We start from the raw sequence: 18,530 nt of genomic DNA, 5'->3' as shown, positions 1-18,530 counted from the left end.
AACCCTTTATCCCATTGGCCGCTTTTATAAATAAAGACATTCGTAAGCCCCAGACGTCTTTCTCTTTGTGCCATTTGTTTTATGCTGAGTAGCAGCAGCTGAGTGTTGTGGGTCTCGTGTGGGCGTCCAGGGTTCAGAAAATCCTGGGATCAGATCAGCTGTGGCCTGTCATGTGAGTGAGCTCACAGATGCAGATTAAGAAAGTTTGGACCCTCAGGGGAGATTCTTCTGGTTTCAGAGCACACTCTGCTGTGAAATCAACGTGTCCAGTGGCTGCAAAATTAAGTGAAATATTACTTAATTTTCTTCTTTTTTTTGGTTTAAATCATAAAAAATAAAGCAAAAGTCTGGAGTGATCCTACGCTGAAGCTTTACCTCACATGTAAAATGATCAACATGCCCGTTTTGGCCTTTCCTAAGCTCTTTTCACACAAAGGTTTCCCCTGTTCAGAAGAAACATTTTCATCTTATTATGAGCTTAGAGTGTTGAGTAACAGACGCAGGGAGGCAGACGGGCTAACGACACGTTTCAGAGCGAAGCTGATGTTACCGAATCACAGCAAGGAATCACACAGGGTGCTTTTATTTCAGCATGAATAGAAGAAACAAAAGACGGGATGGCATCTAAAGAAGTTTAATGAGGTTAAACAGTTTGGTTATGATTACATGAAGCACATCGGTGGCATGAGGCTTTGATACTGTTGGTTAAAACACAGAAGGAAACGCACATGTAGGCAGGGTGCGAGAGGCTAAAACTGTTTCATATGAGGCTGAAGTTATTATTTCAGTGTGGATTAAACTGCTGATTATTTTCTCGGTTGCTTGGTTTGCAAATAAACGTCATTAATTCACAAAGGTCATCTTAAATCTTAAAAATCAGAGCCCAAAGTGACACAATTACACAACTACAGTAAGTGAATAAATACATGAAACTAAAATTATTTAAACAAATACACGAAAAAGCAGCAAATCGTGACGTTAGAGGCTGAAGCTGGAACTTTGAGATGTTTGGCAGCTTCCATGGAGAAAAAAATTCAACTCATCCAGGAACTGTTTCAGCTGTGCTTGTATGTAACTTAATCCACAACAAAACGTCTTCGTTCATAAGCTCCTCGTGTTATGTAAATATGTTACATTTAGGAAAAGGAAAATACCCAAGTAAAATACCTCAAATTTATGCTTCACTACAGTACTTGTACAAACTTACTGAGCTGCATTCTCCCACTGAATGATGTGTGCACGTCAGGGAGAAACAACACGGGGTCACTTCGGGTCAGTTTCTTCCTCACTGTTGATCCTGTCCCTCCTCTTCCTCCTCCTCCTCCTCCTCCTCTCTGTGCAGCTGTTAATCTGCTGTGTTTGAGCTCCTGCTTGGACTGGAAGGCGTGTGAGCCGACACCTCGCAGCAGCAGCAGCAGCAGCAGCAGCAGCAGCAGATCGCCCAGCAGCCTGACTGTCCGGACTCCCCTCCATCTTCTTTAACCATCCTGCTTCGCCCGTGTGACTCGGCTGAGAAGCTGCCATGAATCACAGCAAGGTGGAGTTTGAGCCTTTCGAATATTCCTACTACGATTATTCAGACTGGTACTCAAACAGTGCAGAGCCGACCAAACCGCCCAAAGAGTGAGTGAGAAGATTCAGTGTGAGAAATCTGATTCTCACTTTATTTTGATTAATGTTGTTGTTGTTGTTGGAATTCATTCATTTTGTGCTTAATTTGAACACTTCTGGTGTTCAAACAATTACTTCTCAGTTTAACTTGAGTTCAGATCATATCGTTATTATCATATCATTATCATCGGATCATTTATCCAGTAGCAGTCAATCACTTGTGAAAATTTGTTGCAGAAGCCAAGCTGTAAAGGGACATTTCAACAATTTTTATAATACTTTTAACTGTTTCTTGAACATTTGCATTTTTTGTGCAGCTAACAGCGAGATGAGATCTAAATATTGAGTACCGGTAAATGTGTCAGAATTTTTCCAAGAGTCCATTTATATATGTGTGTGTGTGTGTGTGTGTGTGTGTGTGTGTGTGTGTGTGTCACTGTGGGGGCCTTCTTGTCACAGAGTCATTGCACCATGTGACCCCACAGCAGACGACAGGCTCTTCCACATATGCATGCTGTCGATATCAGTAAGTACACTCAAGTCTGAAAAGTGACTGAAAAGCAAAGGCACATTTTGTTGAGTGTTGATGCACATTAAATTGATCGTACGTGTCTATTCATGTCAATGGATATTTTAATCTTCATGCTTCAGCACACCAAGACATTTTGGACAACGCTATGCATTTGTGCAGTCGATTCCAGCATGACTGTGCCCCAGTGCACAAAGCAAAGCTCCATAAAGACATGGTTGGATGAGTTTGGTGTGGAAGAACTTGACTGGCCCACACAGAGTCCTGACCTCAACCCCATCCAACACCTTTGGGATGAACTGGAACGGAGATTGTGAGCCAGGCCTTTTGGTCCAACATCAGTGTGTGACCTCACAAATGCTCTACTGCATGAATGGGCACAAACTCCCACAGAAACACTCCAACATGTTGTGGAAAGCCTTCACAGAAGAGTGGAAGCTGTTAGAGCTGCAAAGCTGTCTGTTGCTTCACTTTAATGTTGGCCATCATTTTGTCCTGACCCAGTTTACGAGTGAAGGCCGCTCGGTCACAGCGCTCCTCATACTGTACTAATGATGTTTAACAAACTGTGACAGCTGGGTCAGTCGAGCTGATCTCAGCTAACAAGATGTTGTAGTCTGAAGATTGAGCGTCTCTATACGAGGCGCTCGTGACTGATGCGTGTCCGACTGCGTCCGCAAAGCTGCTTTACTTTGTTATTTACTTTTAACGAGATACTGTAGCTGGCAAGTGCTTCGAATAATATCATTTTAAATTAAATAACCTCACATCAAAGTTTGCACTGACTTTTAAAACAAAAAAGTTCAAATGTTTGTGCCATGAGAAGGCAGCATTGAGTGGACGCACAGACATTTCCTGAAGCCACGAGTGAGACAGCAGAAAACCAATCATTTGGCTGTGGGTCAGGAGCAGAAAATTCAGTGTTTTGAGTTTGCATTAAGATTTAAATCATTCAAGTTCAGCACCTTTTGTCATCAGATTTGAGTTCAAACATCAATCAACTGTGTGATGACCAAAAACTCTTTGAATTTCATCTTTCCCTGCAGCTGGTGATCATGTTGGTCCTGGCGTTTCTCTCCAGAAAGAACAAACTCTGCCAAGGATTCACAAGAGGATCCTCCAGTATCTTCAGGTGAGTTCGAAGAGCAGGTAGATAAATGGGACTTTAGAGTGCAGGTTTGTCTCATACCACCTCTACGATGTCACAGTCCAACCAACTTCCTGGACCAGACTCAGAACAAAGGCCTGGTCATGGCTGTGTTCGGACTGGTGTTCAGCAGGCTGGCTGTGCTGGTGATCGGCCCGGACCCCCTGCCGTTCTGCAAAGACACTCCAGCAGACATTAAAGGTGCACATTTTTATGTTTGGTTTTGTGCACTGATGATAAAGCACAAACATATTCACTCACACATGATAACAAAGTTATGTGCAGGATGTGCAGTCGTGATGTGTTTCGTAAGTAAAATGAGGGAGGCAGAATTTCTTTTGTATGTTCGGATTACGTTGGACAGACGTGATAAAGCACATCCGCAAAGTATCCACGCCGCTTCGCTTTTTCCACACTTTGTTATGTTACAGTCTCATTGCAAAATGGATTCAATTCATTTTTCCCTCAAAATTCGACACAAAATGCCTCATAATGACAACGTGAAACAAATTTGCTTTTTGCAAATTTATTAAAAATGAAAAACAAAAAATGTAACATGTACATAAGTATTCACTCTCTTTAACATGACACTCAAAATTGAGCTCAGGTGCTTCCTGTTCCCATTGATCATCCTTCAGAGGTTTCTACAACTTGAGCTGAGTCCACCTGTGGTAGATTCAGTTGATTGGGCGTGATTTGGACGGGCACACACCTGTCTATATAAGCCCTCACAGTTGACAGCATGTCAGAACACAAGCCACAAAGTCAAAGGACTTGTGTGTAGACAGGAGTGTGTTGATTTCTGCCACATTGAAGGTCCTGGTTGAGAGGTTCTGCATTGAAGAGTGGGAGAAACTGCCCAAACATAAGTGTGCCAAGCTTATAGGCTCATACTCAGAAAGACTTGATGTTGCCAAAGGGGCTTCAATAAAGTATTGATCACAGGGTGTGAATACTTATGTACATGTTATGTTTTTGGCTTTTTTTTTTATTTTTGATAAACTTGCAAAAAAATTCAAGCAAACTTGTTTCACTTTGTCATTGTGAGGTATTTTGTGTAGAATTTTAAGGGGGAAAATGAATTTAATCCATTTTGGGCTGTAACAGACAGACTGTAACACAACAAAATGTGGAAGAAGTGAAGCGTTGTGAATACCTTCCACATGCGCTGTAAACGGGGTTCCTGTTTCATCAGCGCCGAGCAGCCTGTAGGAGGTCACACGTCGGCGGAGGATAAACTCTTTTCTTCTCTTGTTGTCCAGAGTACATGAAGATAATCGCCATCTTCTACTACCCTGTCCTGTATTATCCTCTGCTGGTCTGCGGCACTCTGCAGCACAAAGCCGGCTATGTGTTCGGGACGCTGCTGTCCTTCAGTCACTTTAGCGTCCTGTTGTGGCAGAAGTTTGACTGTCCAAAGACTCCAGAGGTGAGACACCAACACCATTAGCCACAGTGGTCTAATAAAGCCAGAGCTGTGGTGGCTGTCACAGTGTGAAGAGCAGATTTACATCATCTCACAACTTATATCACCTATGATTTCAAAATGTTTGTCCCATCTGGCAGTAGTTTTTTAAAACTGCATTTCTGCTTTTCTGGCCACTTGGGGGCAGCAGAGCAAGCTGACATATAATCACCTTGTAAAACGTTAATGGCAGAAACGGGAAGTAAAATCAAAACTAGCTAGAAAGGCTAGAAAGTGCAGTCTGACCACTTTCACATCACACAAAGTAATTTAATCTAAAAATTATTACTGCAGCTTTAATCTTCTGCAGAAAATACTGCTGATGGCGGATTATCCAGACTAACCAGGACTTCACCTCTCAAACACACTGCACTGCTGGACGCTTTAACACCTAAAAGCAAACTTCCCTTCACCTCAGCTGATTTTGTTGGGATTTTAGGTGCGTCAAGCCTCTAAATGACTGATTTTTAATTTATTTTCCTCCTCACAGATCTATAAGTACTACGCTCTGCTTGCAAGTCTTCCTCAGCTCGCCTGCCTTGCATATCTCTGCGTCCAGTTTCTCCTGCTGTTTGTCAAAGGACCAAAGACGGACGAGGTGAGAGAAGTCAAAATGCAGACATCAGTTCCACCTGTCCTCTGATGAAACGCTGCAAATGCCAGCATGTAAGCTAATCTCAGGCTGAAGAAAGGCCCATGAATTTCAACAATGTAAAACATGATTACTGTAAGCAGCTTGTCCAGAACAGAGCAGGTTTAACTTTGAGCAGATTATGACGATGGAGGTGATTTCCCCCCCATTTCAGGCATAGTTTTTGTTTTAACTGCACGTTTAAACTGTGTACAGTTTTCAGTGTTCAGTTTTGATTTAGAGGAGGAATTCAAGAAGTGAGAATAAACAAATAAATTATAAAAACCGAGCTTTCATTCACTGCAAAGTCGTCTTTTGCACTTTTATCTCCATTTATCCTTGTTTTAAAAAAACGTGTTATTGTTCATCCATTGAGAATGGTGGTTTTCTTTTAATATCATGATGTTTTCAACCAAACATCGGCTGAAGCTCACTGCTTTCATTTCAACAAGTGTGCGGCGTTAAGACCCTGAACGTTTTTCTCGTAGGACCTTGACAGCAGCTACTACATCGACTACGTGAAGTCACTTCTCAAGAAAAGGTCCTCAACTGCTGCCAGGTGAATGGAGATGATTTTCTGGGTTTTTGGTGTGGAGCCTCATAGAGAAGCAAAAACATGTGCAGGGTTGAGCTGTGATGATTTAGCATCAATTCATCGGCCAAAACACATGCAACTAAAGGTTTTGGAATTGGTCCAGTCATTTGTATCACTTTCTCCCTAAAGCAGCCAGACTCCATTGACAAAAACAATCATTTTACTTTGTAGACAATTAAAAACGCAGCAGATTGACAGAAACAAATTAAAATTCACCAAAACTTGTCTTGGTGAGTTTTTCACTGTTCCAACAATCACCAGCTGTGGTTTTGTTGACATATAAACCCTTAATTCACTGAATTCGATGTGAAAATATTTTGGCTCTACACTCCACTCTGTTGTCTGTGATGTCTGACTCCGTCTGGCTGCCATATCGGTTCTCTGGCAAAAAAAATCGCTCCATATTGGATAAACATTAGTGACTAATGATTGTGAAATCTGTCTGTGAAATAACAATAACAAAGCCAGGCTGTGAGACAAATAAAACCTAATTTTTAAAGGATTTATAAAGTAAAATACAGACGGTATTTTGCTTTAATCTCTGATGCAGAGTCACATTTTACAGACCTAAAGTAAATAATTCAATGGATGAGAAAGATTTCAAACTTATGAAATAAGTGTGTTATTTTTATTTTATGACTCTTGTTTTCCTTAATATAAGATAACATCCTTTGCTTATTTAATGAAAAAAATATGTGTATAGTTATATTAGGATGAATGAAAGGAGTTCATTCAGTCAGAGTTTAGTTTCAACAGGAAAATGACTGTTTCTGTCACAGCTCTTTGTCTACAGACAAACCAACGCTGGCAGAGAGAATACTGGAGGTGCACAAGAGTTACATCTATGTACCAGAAAAAGGTTTGTGCGCTTGCACTGAAGCATGGATTTATCTTTTTAATTAATTAACCAATTTTAGTCTCTGAACTTAATGCTTTAATGCAGTTATTTGTGACTGAAATGAGGTCCACCGACTCACATCATGTACTTAATTTGTCTTTCAGTGTTTCGTTTTCCTCTGAAGCTGGCCGTGTCAGCCTTTGTCGCCTTTGTGGCGATTTATCATGTAAGTCTTTATGCCGTCCACCGTCACGAACTTTCACCTTTTATATCTGACAAAGTCTTGCTGCTGCCGTTTGTCTCTGTGGAGCGTGAACTCGTGTGCTCCCCCTTCAGACGGCGCTGTTGTTAGTCGTCCTGGTGGTCCCCACTCTTCATATCGTCCGTGCTGGGATTGATGAGAACATCGCCTTCCTGTTGCTCGGCTTTGGGATCGTCCTATCAGACGACAGGATGGAAGTTGTAAAAATTGTGACCTTCTATACGTGGTTGCTGGAAGGTACGTGGAGCTGCTTCTCTGACTTTTAACAAAATCTGAATGTGCGTGGTTGGAAAAAATAAGCATCTAGTTGTGTTTCTGTTTCACACCTTGTTGTTTGTCAGTGTGCTACCTCTGTGCGATGACCCTGTCTTGTCTGGTCAGTCTCGTCATGCTCATGAGGTCCATGATACTTCACAGGTAAGTGCAGTCAAACCCTGTAGGAAGGAGGTAAAAAAAATCCCTTTTGTTAAAGAGGTATGGCACCTGTGAAGAGACAAAACACAACAAAACAACCAGAATGCAGAGACAGAACACTAAAAGATGGTCCTGAGAATGTTTTAGTTGAGAAAAGGGGATGAACGGGTGGACAAGACTGGGGAGATTTTTCATTCATTTTAACAATTCAGGGAAACAATTTGGCTTCCAGTTTACAAACAGTAGGCTAACCTTTGCTTCTGAAAACATTTAAGACAGGAAGTAGGCAATCCAGGTCGCTAAAGGTCTAGCGGCCACTAGAGGTCGCCATGCTCCTTACTAAATGTGGGTCGTACGAAAATGCTTGCACAGACGACCAATATGGCCTTTTGTCTGAGGAGGACGGGCCGGATGTTCCTTTATGTACCACTTCAAGGGACTCTGTCAGTTATTTTTTATTATCGTGTCTCCATGTTTGTACTCATCCTTTAAGCAGGTCTGTCATGTCCACCCAAGAGCTGGAAAACAGCCAATCAGGTCGCGTTTTCTGCCACCTGACGTAACCCGTCTCATTCCTCTTTGTTTTAAGACTTTCCCTTCTGAACCTGATGCACCACTTGTTTTGATTTGTTTCAGGTCAAACCTGAAAGGACTGTACAAAGGAGACATTTACAGCATTTACAACAGCCAGAAGACAATCTGTCCCTCTAAACCTGGAATTGTCTGTTGGATGGGTTTGGCGGGATATCAGGCTGCGATCGTCTGCCTCGGTAAAGCTCAACCACACGGCAGCATCATCCATTTGAACGCGTTCCTTTATCACCATTAACACACACACGCCTTATTTTATAACTCAATTCCACATACACCCTCCCGCTGCCAGAAATACTCACTGAAGCATTAAATGTGTATTAATCCGCCGCTAAAAATAGACCACTACAAACCCATTTTCTAGGCTGAATACAACAGACAGGGTTGACAAGCATGCTGAGCCAAACTTTTTGGAGGTTTTTTGATGCTGTTGGTATAAGAATTGAGAAGTGTGTGTGTGAGTGTGAAAACCTTTTGAAAATGTGTTAAAAATATCCTGTTTCTGTGTTGTGTCGGCAGGAATGGCTATTCAGACCGTCGTGTTTTTCATCTGTTTCTTGTTCCTGGTGTTTCTGATAATTATCCCTGTTTTTTACGGCCGTAACATCATCGTTTTTGAAATGGCGGGAAAGGCATGGTGAGTCAGCCAACGTCACTGTGGCTCTTTGTTATATCATGATTTACTGATCAAAACAGAAATATGGTTATTTATTTATTTTTAAATTTTTAATCTTTGGTCTTTGTGATGTCACAGGCCTGCCTGGGTCACACTGCTGCTGGTGACTGTGCTTCAACACGTGACCGCTAAGTTTGCTTTTATCAAAAAGGAAGCTGGTACGAGAGACTTGAACAACAGGTGTGTGAAACCCATTGCAGTTTCATTTCCTGTGAATGTGTTGATTAGAAAATTCATGAATAGTGGAAGAATCTGGTATGATTTTGGGTCCCCATCAGATTGAAGGAATATTAAATTTTCTGTGTGAAATGTTGCTTGCTTTGCAGTTTACTTGTTATAGTTTTTTATTTATTTATTTTGTTATTTTACCAAGTAATTCTTTCATTTAGATAAAAAAGGTTCTATGTAATATATATGGAAAAGAGGATCCGTCCATTACTCGAAACTCAGATCAGAGAGGAACAGTTTTCGTCCTGGTCATGGAACACTGGACCAGCTCTACAGCGTCCCAAGGATGCTGGAGAGGTTGTGGGAGTTTGCCCAATCAGTCCCCATGTGTTTTGTGGACTTGGAGAAGGCTTTGAGAAGGAGATGACCGAGTCCCTTGGGGCATCCTGTGGGGGGTTCCCAGGGAATAATGGGGTGGTTGGTCCATTGTTACAGGCCATCCAGTCTCTGTGTTGCCATTGTTGCCCTTTGTCATCGGTTCTGTTCATAGTTTTTATGGAGAGAATTTCTAGGCTCAGCCAAGTGGAGATTCCATTACTGCTTTTTGCTGATGATGTAGTCCTATTGGCATCATCAAGCAGCTTGTTCACGAGTGACGCTAAAATGGAGCGAGAGATTGACAAGTGGATCGGAGCAGGATCTACTGCGATGCGAACGCTGTATCGGTCTGTCGTGGTGAAGAGAGAGTTGAGCCAGAAGACAGGGTGAGGAACTCGGACATCCGGGAGTGGCTCAGAGTAGAACCACTGCTTCTTCACTTCAAGAGGAGCCAGTTGAGGTGGTTCGGGCTCGTAAAAACCCATATTTTTCAAGCGCTACTCCCACAGTTTGAAAGCCCATCAGGGGCTTGTTCCTCCAGAGTCAGAAAAGATATTACGTTGCCAAGTAAACTGAGGTTCACATGTTAAATCCTGGCTTTGGGCCTGGGTGAGGCCTTGGCAGGGCCAGCACTTTTGTCTCCAGAAACAGTTATCATACATTAATAAATATTTTCTGGTGGTTTCCAGAGAGAGTCTGTTTCTGCTGACGTACCTGCTGTTCCTGATCAACACCGTGGTGGGACTGATAGTCGCAATATGGAGAATGGTGATAACAGCTTTGTACAACATCATCCATCTTGGTCGTATTGACATAAGTCTGCTGCACCGTACTGCGGAGTCCTACGACCCAGGTATTACGTTTTATATTCTATCAAACTTTAAGCACACAGACATTATGTCTTAGTAAGGTCATGTAAATACTGACACCAGTATTTGCTATTAAATTTGAAACTTTTTGTCCATGATCTCTGTCTGACTTCAGTGAAACTCTGTGACCTTTGACCCCATCCAGCCTACAGATACTACACCCACTCCCTGAGGGTGGAGGTCAGCCAGTCACACCCGGTGATGAAGGCCTTCTGTGGGCTGCTGCTGGACATGTTGGTCGAGAGTGGTCGAGCTGGACAGAAAATAAGAGATGCAGAGGAAGGTAGAGGCCAAAACACGCATTCTTTGGAGATTTCATTTAAAACATATGGACTTCCAGAGATGAACATCAGCAAGACCAAAAATCTACAGTCACTGACCTGTTGTGAAGTTTGTTAGATTTAAGTATTGACTAAATTAAAACTTTGACCTGATGATGGCACTGGATGAAAAGTTAAGCCATCACCAAAGTTCTCTCCAGATCAAATTGGATGTCATGGATGAAAGTTTCCTCACCTCACTTCTTCACTTCTGTACGGTGGCCATTAAAACCTCCTCAGACTCAGCTTGTCAGACTCCTGAATCCTGACGTCGCTTTGTTACTGTGAGCCAGCAGCCTAATGCTGTGCTCCTTGTTAAATAGACACAATTAGGTTTACTATACAACATTTAGCATTTCAGCCTCATCACGATGATCATGATTAGTATGTCAGAATAAGCGTTTAGCTCGACAGCATGCTATCCTGAATTCACTTACACGGTTCGGGGTTTCCTTCTGCCCTGACAGCCTGCTCCTCCGTGCTTTCAGGGATTCAGGAGAACAGGCCGAGCGAGGTCACCAGCCGTCGGAGGATTCGCTCTCGCTGGCAGCTGCTGTACACGCTGGTCAACAACCCCTCTCTGCTGGGCTCCAGGAAGCACTTCCAGACCCTGCAGACCTCTGAGAGCGTCCTGAACGGGACCCCGAACCACAGCTCCAAGAAAGGCAGCACGAAGGAGTCCGGGGAGCCAGCCGCAGCGCCAGTCCAGTCCACTGAGACCCCGGTGAACCAAGACAAAACTGACTGAGACCACTAAACTGTGTAGTGTGGCTGGCAGTATACTCCATTCAGACTGCTATGGCACAGTGAGCCAAACAGTGTACATCATCTGGGCTTCTTGCTGGAAGAAGCTTGTGAATCATGTTGAATTAATTACAACTTGTATAAAAAGCAACTAATCACATTTTTGTTGGACATAAACAGGTGATGGGATGTTTTAACCCACCTGAGGACTGACCCACCTGCACACACTATGGTGATCTTTACTTCGGCTGACAACTTTTCTGAATTCACACACGTCACTGTGATAGTAACCCTGGGCTCTGTGATCAGTGCCACAGGCAGAGCCGAGCTTTGTTGTTTAGTTTTGCTGTTTGAGCACGTTTGGAGTATACTGTCACTCTTAGGTTTTTACTTGGTTCAGTTGGCACAAGCTGGTCTTTATTGTGGATCAAATCAGGTACGCGGTGGCAAACTTAAAGCCAGCAGCATCTTTGTTGTTTTCGGACTCCAGTTTTTAAGCTTAAAATGTGCTTTCACAGTAAGTTGCAAGTTGCTGCAGGCTTTAGTGTTTGCCACCTCCTGACACACATCTGTTGCTGTCACTTTATCACTTTGTTACTTGGTTAGGCGTCTTTGGCCCATGACCCTCAAGGCCCCAAAAACAATGCATGAAATAAACGAAACATTAACAAAGAGTAAGTCCGGCACCTCCCACCTTGCTGAAACAAAAGTTTCTGTGCTCGTGCAGCACTGCTGAGGCCTCTGACTGATTGCATATCGACTGTGACAGTTCTGGTCAATGGCAGCATCAGAGGACAGGGACAGGGACTCATTATGAGGTCAGAATCCGTTTCTGCCTCTGATTGATGCAGTTCTGTCAGCGTGTTTCAGTCAGTCCACTGATGTTTTACCGTTAGACTAAACCATTTGTCATCTAAAGTAAAATAATTCTCCACCGTGACGTTTGGTCAGCTGGTGTGCGCAGCAGTTCCTGCTTTGTAATTATGAACCATGTGATGGGATATTTTAATGAATATATGAATGAACTTCTGTCCTAACATTTGACAAGCAATGGAGCTAATTTTTTCACTTCATTTATATCCCTTTTACAATTGCAATAAAATGTTTCAGTACACCAAAATGTGTTAAGTGTGTTGTTCATGAATCGTACTAACAATGACTGAACACAGATACAATTTGATTTATTTATTTCAGTTAATTGCTTCATTATTTGACCTACGCATCATTAATTTCGTTTTCATCAATTTTATTATTCAACCTGCAAGTCTTTTTTGATCTTCCATATTCTGCATATTGTTATCAGTGTTTCTCGGTAAAACTGAAGGTGTTTATAAGATACCAGAAAATGTCTTGTCATATATATATTTTTTATGTTTCACACACATGTGGATGAGCCAAATGTTTGGTATGACAACAACGAAAAAAAAACAAGAGGAAGACGAGGAATCTTTTAGTACTCATTTGTCAAAACTTTATTGAGGCACATAGGATTGAGAGTTAGTGAGGATATTTAAACACTTTGGTAAAAACACAGTGTCTGCTTTGTCACAGGGGTATAAAACAGAAAAAGACAGCAGCAAACACAGAGCCAAAGTTATTCTTCAGTTATATCAACACAAGACTCGGCATACTGCGACTCACAACAACAGGCAGCATGCAGGTCTCCTAACACACGACGGGATGGACCCGGATACAACAAGGCAACAACGTCACATACACACTCAGAGGTACTTGTACTGTTAAACACTGCAGTACTCCTGGTGGATAACACTGAACATGTTACGAGCAGTGCAGAGAGCTCATTCAAAACACCCAACATGAAATCAGTTCACAGCATGACAAAGAGCTGACGGCTGCAGGACGCGATGGGCCCCTCGTTGAGACGACAACAACAACTCGATTTTTAGGTTTTTTTATTAACACTTAAACTCCCTCGTGAGAGGGTTGAGTTTTCGTAAAGCTACTGCACTCCTAACACGACAGCACAAATTTACTGTACGTTTGAAGCAGATTATGTCAGCATCTTTTAGTGACACTCAGCTCGTTTTCTACCGTCTACAACTAGTGCACACTTTTGATTATCGTTTTGCAGAACATGTCACATGTAACACAAGCTTTGTTCTTTTAACACATCTTATTTCCATAACGATTGATTTTATTGATTTTTATTCAACCGTCGTCCTTACTTGTGTTTGCTCTCATCTTGTTTTCCCTCACAAGCTGTTAGTTAGGATCACATTTCAACAAACGCGCTCTAAATTAATAGACAGCGGCAATAATTTCAATTATAATGATACATTTGGACTGACTGATTGATTGATTGATTATTTCCTGGCAGAGACTTTATAGTTTATTTCAGTGCTGACTTTGTGGACGGCACTCGACATTTTGGCAATTCGTAACTCTTTTGGTCGAAAGTGGCGCCGAGATGGAGTCCCAGCTAATCAAGCTAAAATATTTTACAGCTGCAGGGCTGACATCTCACTGTTCAGCCTCCATGTTTACTGTGATGGATTACCAGCTGACCAAAAGGTTATTTTTCTGTTTCTTTGTGCATTAAGTGAGATAAAAGATGTTGACAGACTTTACTGAAATTTGTTATTAAGATGGACCAGGGATTCATGACTTTTACCAGGAAGAAAGATAAGGCATTTTGGAATAGTTTTGTTTCTTATGAACTATTGCGCTTATAAATCTAAATATCTGCTTTATGCATCCCATGATTGTCTACCACCATGTGTGTTTTGGAGATTGGAGATTTGGATCCAGATGCACATTTAAAACTTCTTGGCATTCTCATTTATTCCCATGTGCTACTCAGCAAGCCAATGAGCTCACTGAAACCTTGTTTTCAGTCTTGGCGCTAAGCTGAGCTAAGCTGCTGCTGGATGTGGCTGCATATCTAGCGAACAGACATGTGAATGTGTTTTCAGCTGCAAGAAAGCAAATATGTGTATTTTCCTAAATGTTAAACTTTAAACACTCTGAGGAAGGCTTCTGACTGAACTCACCACCAGTGACATCTTAATAGAACGTGAAGCTGAGCAGATACTGAAAGCTTTGATGGTTGAGTGTCCCTCTGGCCACAAGCCGGTTCTGTTTCTTCTCTCCAGTGACTCTTCAGTGTTTATGGAAGTGGTTTTTCAGAAGCCAAATAAATGACTGTTGTGAAAGGAGGAAACTGTGACATTTCTTGCTACAAAATGGAGGTCAGCACAGCCCAAACCAGTTCAGCTTTCACTAACGTGTTTTGTCTGGAAAACCCCTGACGGTCGATGAAGCCTGACAGCTGGCGGCCTGTCTCCTCACTGAACCATTTAAAACATGTTAATGCATTTTGGTTCCTGTCAGACGGAACAAAACATTATTTACGGTCTGTCTTTGCAAGCCTCAAGGGAACAAACTGAAAACAACCCTGTTTTTGATCTTTAACGAAATGCAAAAACAAAACTGTGAATGACAGAAACAGTCAGCAATTACTGATTTGTATATTTGTAGCTGCTCATAATATTCACCGCTTCAGCTCCTAACGGTAAGCGGTCACTGTACTCAGATCCCACCTCGCAGTTGTCTAGATTCCCCCTGCACTGAGACAAGCTAAACGATTCAGTCATGACACTTTCTTCTGTGTCGGCCTCCTTCTCACCGTCCACGCTCTCCGTCTCCCCCTCCTCCTCGTCCAGCTGGCTGCCGTTGATCTTCCTCTGAGACTCGGTGTGAGACGCGTGGATGCTAAAGTTGGCGGCGAGGTTCCTCTCCATGTTGTACTGGTCTTTGGCCTTCAGGATCAGCTTGTAGGTCTTGCTGCGGTATTTGTAGACCAGGTGGAAGCACGTTGCGCCGAGGAGAGGCACGGTCGACACAGTCAGCAGGCAGATGCTGACCGAGATGATGATGAGCAGGTTTGGTACCTTCCTCCTGGTGGTGAACAACACCTGGACTTCGCAGTCCTCCCCTCTGTAGGTCAGACACAGGGAGTAATTGGTGCCAGGACGTAAACCGCTGAACAGATACGTCTTGACGCCCTCTTTGATCCTGGACCACTGCACGGCCGAGTGTTTGCTGTCAGCGGTGACACACAGATACAAGCCATTTGAACGGACTTTGTCAGAAACGTCTGAGAAGCCGCGATGCTCTTCACTGTCAGTGCGGAGGCTCTCGGATGTGGTGGTGGTGGCAGCGGCGGCGGCGGAGGCCCGGTTGATGCTCTTGTCTCTGGGTATGAGAAGAGGATTGAGTCGCACTGTTGCTTCTGTTTCCGACACCCCTAATGCAATGACACCAAAGTCAAAGGTGTACTGCTTGATATCATCCAGGCTCCCGTTAAAGACGTGGCTCGAGACGTATCTCGTGTTAGCAGTCAAGCCACATTTGCTGGCACGTGACGGATACCTTGTTGCCTCCTCAGACTTAGAGCTGATCTCTGCGGTGGGTGAGAAAGTGGGCAAGATGTGCGTGTTTTCTTTTCTTTTCAAATCAGGGAGATGCACAGAATCAGACTCAGATGTTTGGTCTGTTGTTTGGAGCACAGATTGGTGCGTTTCAGCGTAGGTCCGTGTTGTAGTCAGCTGCATTTTGGGTGCTGGCTTTGGTGAATCCGTCACCGTCAATGACACCCAATCCTCGGCTGTCCCAAATTCATTCGTAGCCGAGCAGCTGTAGTTGCCGCCATCTTCTTTCCTGATGTGTGAAATGACAAGAGTCCCATTGTTAAAGACTTTAACAGCACTGTGGGACAGTAAGGAGACGTCAGTTAATTGTGAGTCGTCCTCAGTGAACGACAAAGCCAGCTCTCGCCTCAGACTGTTGCTGTGAATGCTCCACATGACCAGTGGCTTTGGGTTTCCTGTGAATTCACAAGTCAGGACTAATGTGCTGCCCTCATGGAAGGTTGCGTTGTGAGCATTTGGTTCGATTTGTATTGTGACATTAGCGCCTGCACACTTTGACTCAGGCAAATTCCTGATCATTTCCCCTTTGAGGTTCTCTGGAGATTCACAGACAATCAAATCCTTCTCTGGGACGGAGACGGTGGTCGTTGATATCCAGTCTCTGAGCCAGTCGAGGGTGCAGGTGCAAGCAAAAGAATTTTTATAAATCTGCAAATAGGACAAAGACACCAAACCATCAAACGTCCCTTCGGCTACGGTTATGAATTTGTTATTGTTGAGTCGGAGGGACTGCAGGTCTTTGAGGTTGGAGAAGGCGTCCCTTGGCAAGTGAACCATCTCATTGTTGTTCATCTTTAGCATCTGCAGGTTGGTGAGGTTCTGCAGATCCTCCCATGGGAAGTCTACAATTTTATTATGGCTGATGTCAAAGTTACGCAGATGAACCAAAGGCGTGAGGGCCCCTTGTTCGATGGAGACGATCACATTGTGGGCCATCCACAGCGACGTCACCCGGGTGACATTGTCGAAGCTCCCCAGTGGTATCAGACTGATCCTGTTGGTCGAGAGACTGAGAGTTGAAACATTAGGAGGCAAACCATCCGGGACTTTGGTTAAGTCTTTGTAGGAACAATCAGCAAAATGGCGGCTGTATTTGTCTGAGCAGACACAGGGCCCAGGGCATCCAAGTCCGGTGGTGAAGACCGAGGCGAGCCACAAAGTGAAGAAGAGGACGTCTGCAGCCGCCATTTTCTGCTCCTGTAAAACAGTGTCACAGTCCATCTGTCAGTCAGTGGATTAAAATTAGACTCATGTGGCACATTTAAAGATAAATCATCACAAGGGCAGAAGCATGAAAAATCAGCAGTTTAACAGAAAAATATGTCAGGTGTTAAATGACGCACACAGTCAAAATAAGACCAAAATAGTTCAACTTTAGTCTTCAGGGTTTAGTTTCTCCTTACAAGACGAGATGTAATCTGTTGGCTTGTATTCCTGAGAATACAGAAGGCCCTGTGGGGAAAAAACTAAAAGCTGAACTGGATAAACAGCAGACAGGGAGGCTGTGTGCTGTTGAGTCAATGGCAGAAGCTTCTGCTTTCAAACTGCGCAGCAGCAGCAGCAGCAGCAGCAGCCTCAGCTCTGTCCTTGGTGCTGAAAGGCAGCCGCACGTCCGTCTGCCTCTGGCTGATTACAGCTGCAAACCGCTGGAATTCACTCTCTCATGTCCCCGTGAAACAAACACCACGACCGTCCGTGCAACCTGACACGACAAGACCAAAGTTCATCCCCCCCGGCAGGGAGACCTGGACGCCGAGTGGCACATGAAACATGGATGAGGGGGCAGGGAAGAGGATCCGTCAGCCTCAAACTGGGGTGACCAGCTTACCTGCGTTTTCTCTGTGGATTTTGGCACAGAAAGCCGAAGACGTCAGTCGGTGTTTGCAGTCACAGGAGTCCCGGATGCGTCCTGGTTTGAAGTTTGACGGCGTCTGTCTGCGTCTGCATGGTGAAAACACGCGTGTCCGATGCGGGGTTTCTCCTCCCTGACAATATATGTCATACCGAGTTGTCCCCCTCCTCCCCTCATCCTCCCCTCCTCACAGCTCTGGACAGATCAGCATCGACGTTTCAAAAACAGATTTTAAAGGGGAAACGACGTTCAACGTGACCGTCGCTGCGTACAGACGGCTGATATGAGGGCTTTAAACACTTAAGTGCTTCATAACAACAACAATAATAATAATAATGACAATACACGCTTAACAGTGATGGTAATACTGCTACTAATTTTAATTAACAGTATTTCTTCGTGTGGCCAGTTTCACTAAATAACAACAGTAACAGGGATTTCCAAACAGCTGGTGTCACCTTTAAGTGCCTCCACCTCCCAGGGCCGTACCTCAAAATTCTGCAGGCCAATGGGCTCCACATCCCCAGCTATTCATTCCTCAGTGAGGGGAGCCCTGTACTCAGGGGGGCCCTGTACTCAGGGGGCCCTGTATTCAGTCCTCCTACACCCCAAACAAGCTGTGTCTGAGTTGTGATTAATGCATTTTATGCTAAAACTCAAGCTATTGCACCACAGAGAAAAGCCACAGTGTGACTCTCAGTAACTGATCGATTAGCCCCAAGTGTGGCTGTAAACCAAAACATCTCACAGAACTGGGAGGAGAACAGGGTCTGGTCTACTCCTGCACTCCTTCTTTTACCACCTGAGGACACACGTGTGCGTTTCCACACAGCTGAAGTGAAATCATTTGTGCAACTGCAAAAACTTTTCTTCATAATTTGTGATGAAGATGGTTGTTAACAGCTAGAAAACAGACACTAACAGTCTGATCAAAGTTTGAGAATGTTTTGTTATTTTATTATTTATTCTTTTGTCATTTTTTTACATTT

The 18,530-nt window shown here is 43.6% G+C and overlaps 2 protein-coding genes across 2 annotated transcripts; one reads left to right on the top strand and one right to left on the bottom strand.

Moving 5' to 3' along the window:
- The first annotated feature begins 1,399 nt into the window (after nucleotides 1–1,399).
- On the top strand, nucleotides 1,400–11,612 carry LOC124062512 (receptor for retinol uptake stra6-like). Its single transcript, XM_046395336.1, has 17 exons — nucleotides 1,400–1,623; nucleotides 2,071–2,137; nucleotides 3,187–3,272; nucleotides 3,349–3,488; nucleotides 4,550–4,716; nucleotides 5,243–5,350; nucleotides 5,872–5,942; nucleotides 6,758–6,837; nucleotides 6,981–7,042; nucleotides 7,153–7,315; nucleotides 7,420–7,495; nucleotides 8,129–8,262; nucleotides 8,603–8,720; nucleotides 8,838–8,939; nucleotides 9,995–10,158; nucleotides 10,320–10,457; nucleotides 10,983–11,612. Exons 1-17 carry the CDS (start codon nucleotides 1,523–1,525, stop codon nucleotides 11,240–11,242), a joined length of 2,037 nt encoding a protein of 678 aa, XP_046251292.1. The 5' UTR covers nucleotides 1,400–1,522; the 3' UTR covers nucleotides 11,243–11,612.
- A 1,747-nt stretch (nucleotides 11,613–13,359) lies between these two features.
- On the bottom strand, nucleotides 13,360–18,083 carry LOC124062507 (immunoglobulin superfamily containing leucine-rich repeat protein 2-like). Its single transcript, XM_046395323.1, has 2 exons — nucleotides 17,518–18,083; nucleotides 13,360–16,886 (listed from the first exon to the last, which is right to left on the bottom strand). Exon 2 carries the CDS (start codon nucleotides 16,875–16,877, stop codon nucleotides 14,715–14,717), a length of 2,163 nt encoding a protein of 720 aa, XP_046251279.1. The 5' UTR covers nucleotides 16,878–16,886; nucleotides 17,518–18,083; the 3' UTR covers nucleotides 13,360–14,714.
- Nucleotides 18,084–18,530: the final 447 nt, after the last annotated feature.

Source organism: Scatophagus argus, chromosome 1, assembly GCF_020382885.2.
Source record: "Scatophagus argus isolate fScaArg1 chromosome 1, fScaArg1.pri, whole genome shotgun sequence".
In the NCBI taxonomy this organism is placed as follows: Eukaryota; Metazoa; Chordata; class Actinopteri; family Scatophagidae; genus Scatophagus; species Scatophagus argus.
The sequence above is the reverse complement of the archived record's forward strand: the minus strand, read 5'-3'. Positions and strand labels throughout refer to the sequence as shown.

Coding starts and splice junctions, on each gene's coding strand:
- LOC124062512 (XM_046395336.1), top strand. CDS start 1,523: ATGAATCACAGCAAGGTGGAGTTTGAGCCTTTCGAATATTCCTACTAC. Junction 3,273..3,348: donor GGATCCTCCAGTATCTTCAG/GTGAGTTCGAAG, acceptor ACGATGTCACAG/TCCAACCAACTTCCTGGACC. Junction 8,940..9,994: donor ACGAGAGACTTGAACAACAG/GTGTGTGAAACC, acceptor GGTGGTTTCCAG/AGAGAGTCTGTTTCTGCTGA.
- LOC124062507 (XM_046395323.1), bottom strand. CDS start 16,877: ATGGCGGCTGCAGACGTCCTCTTCTTCACTTTGTGGCTCGCCTCGGTC.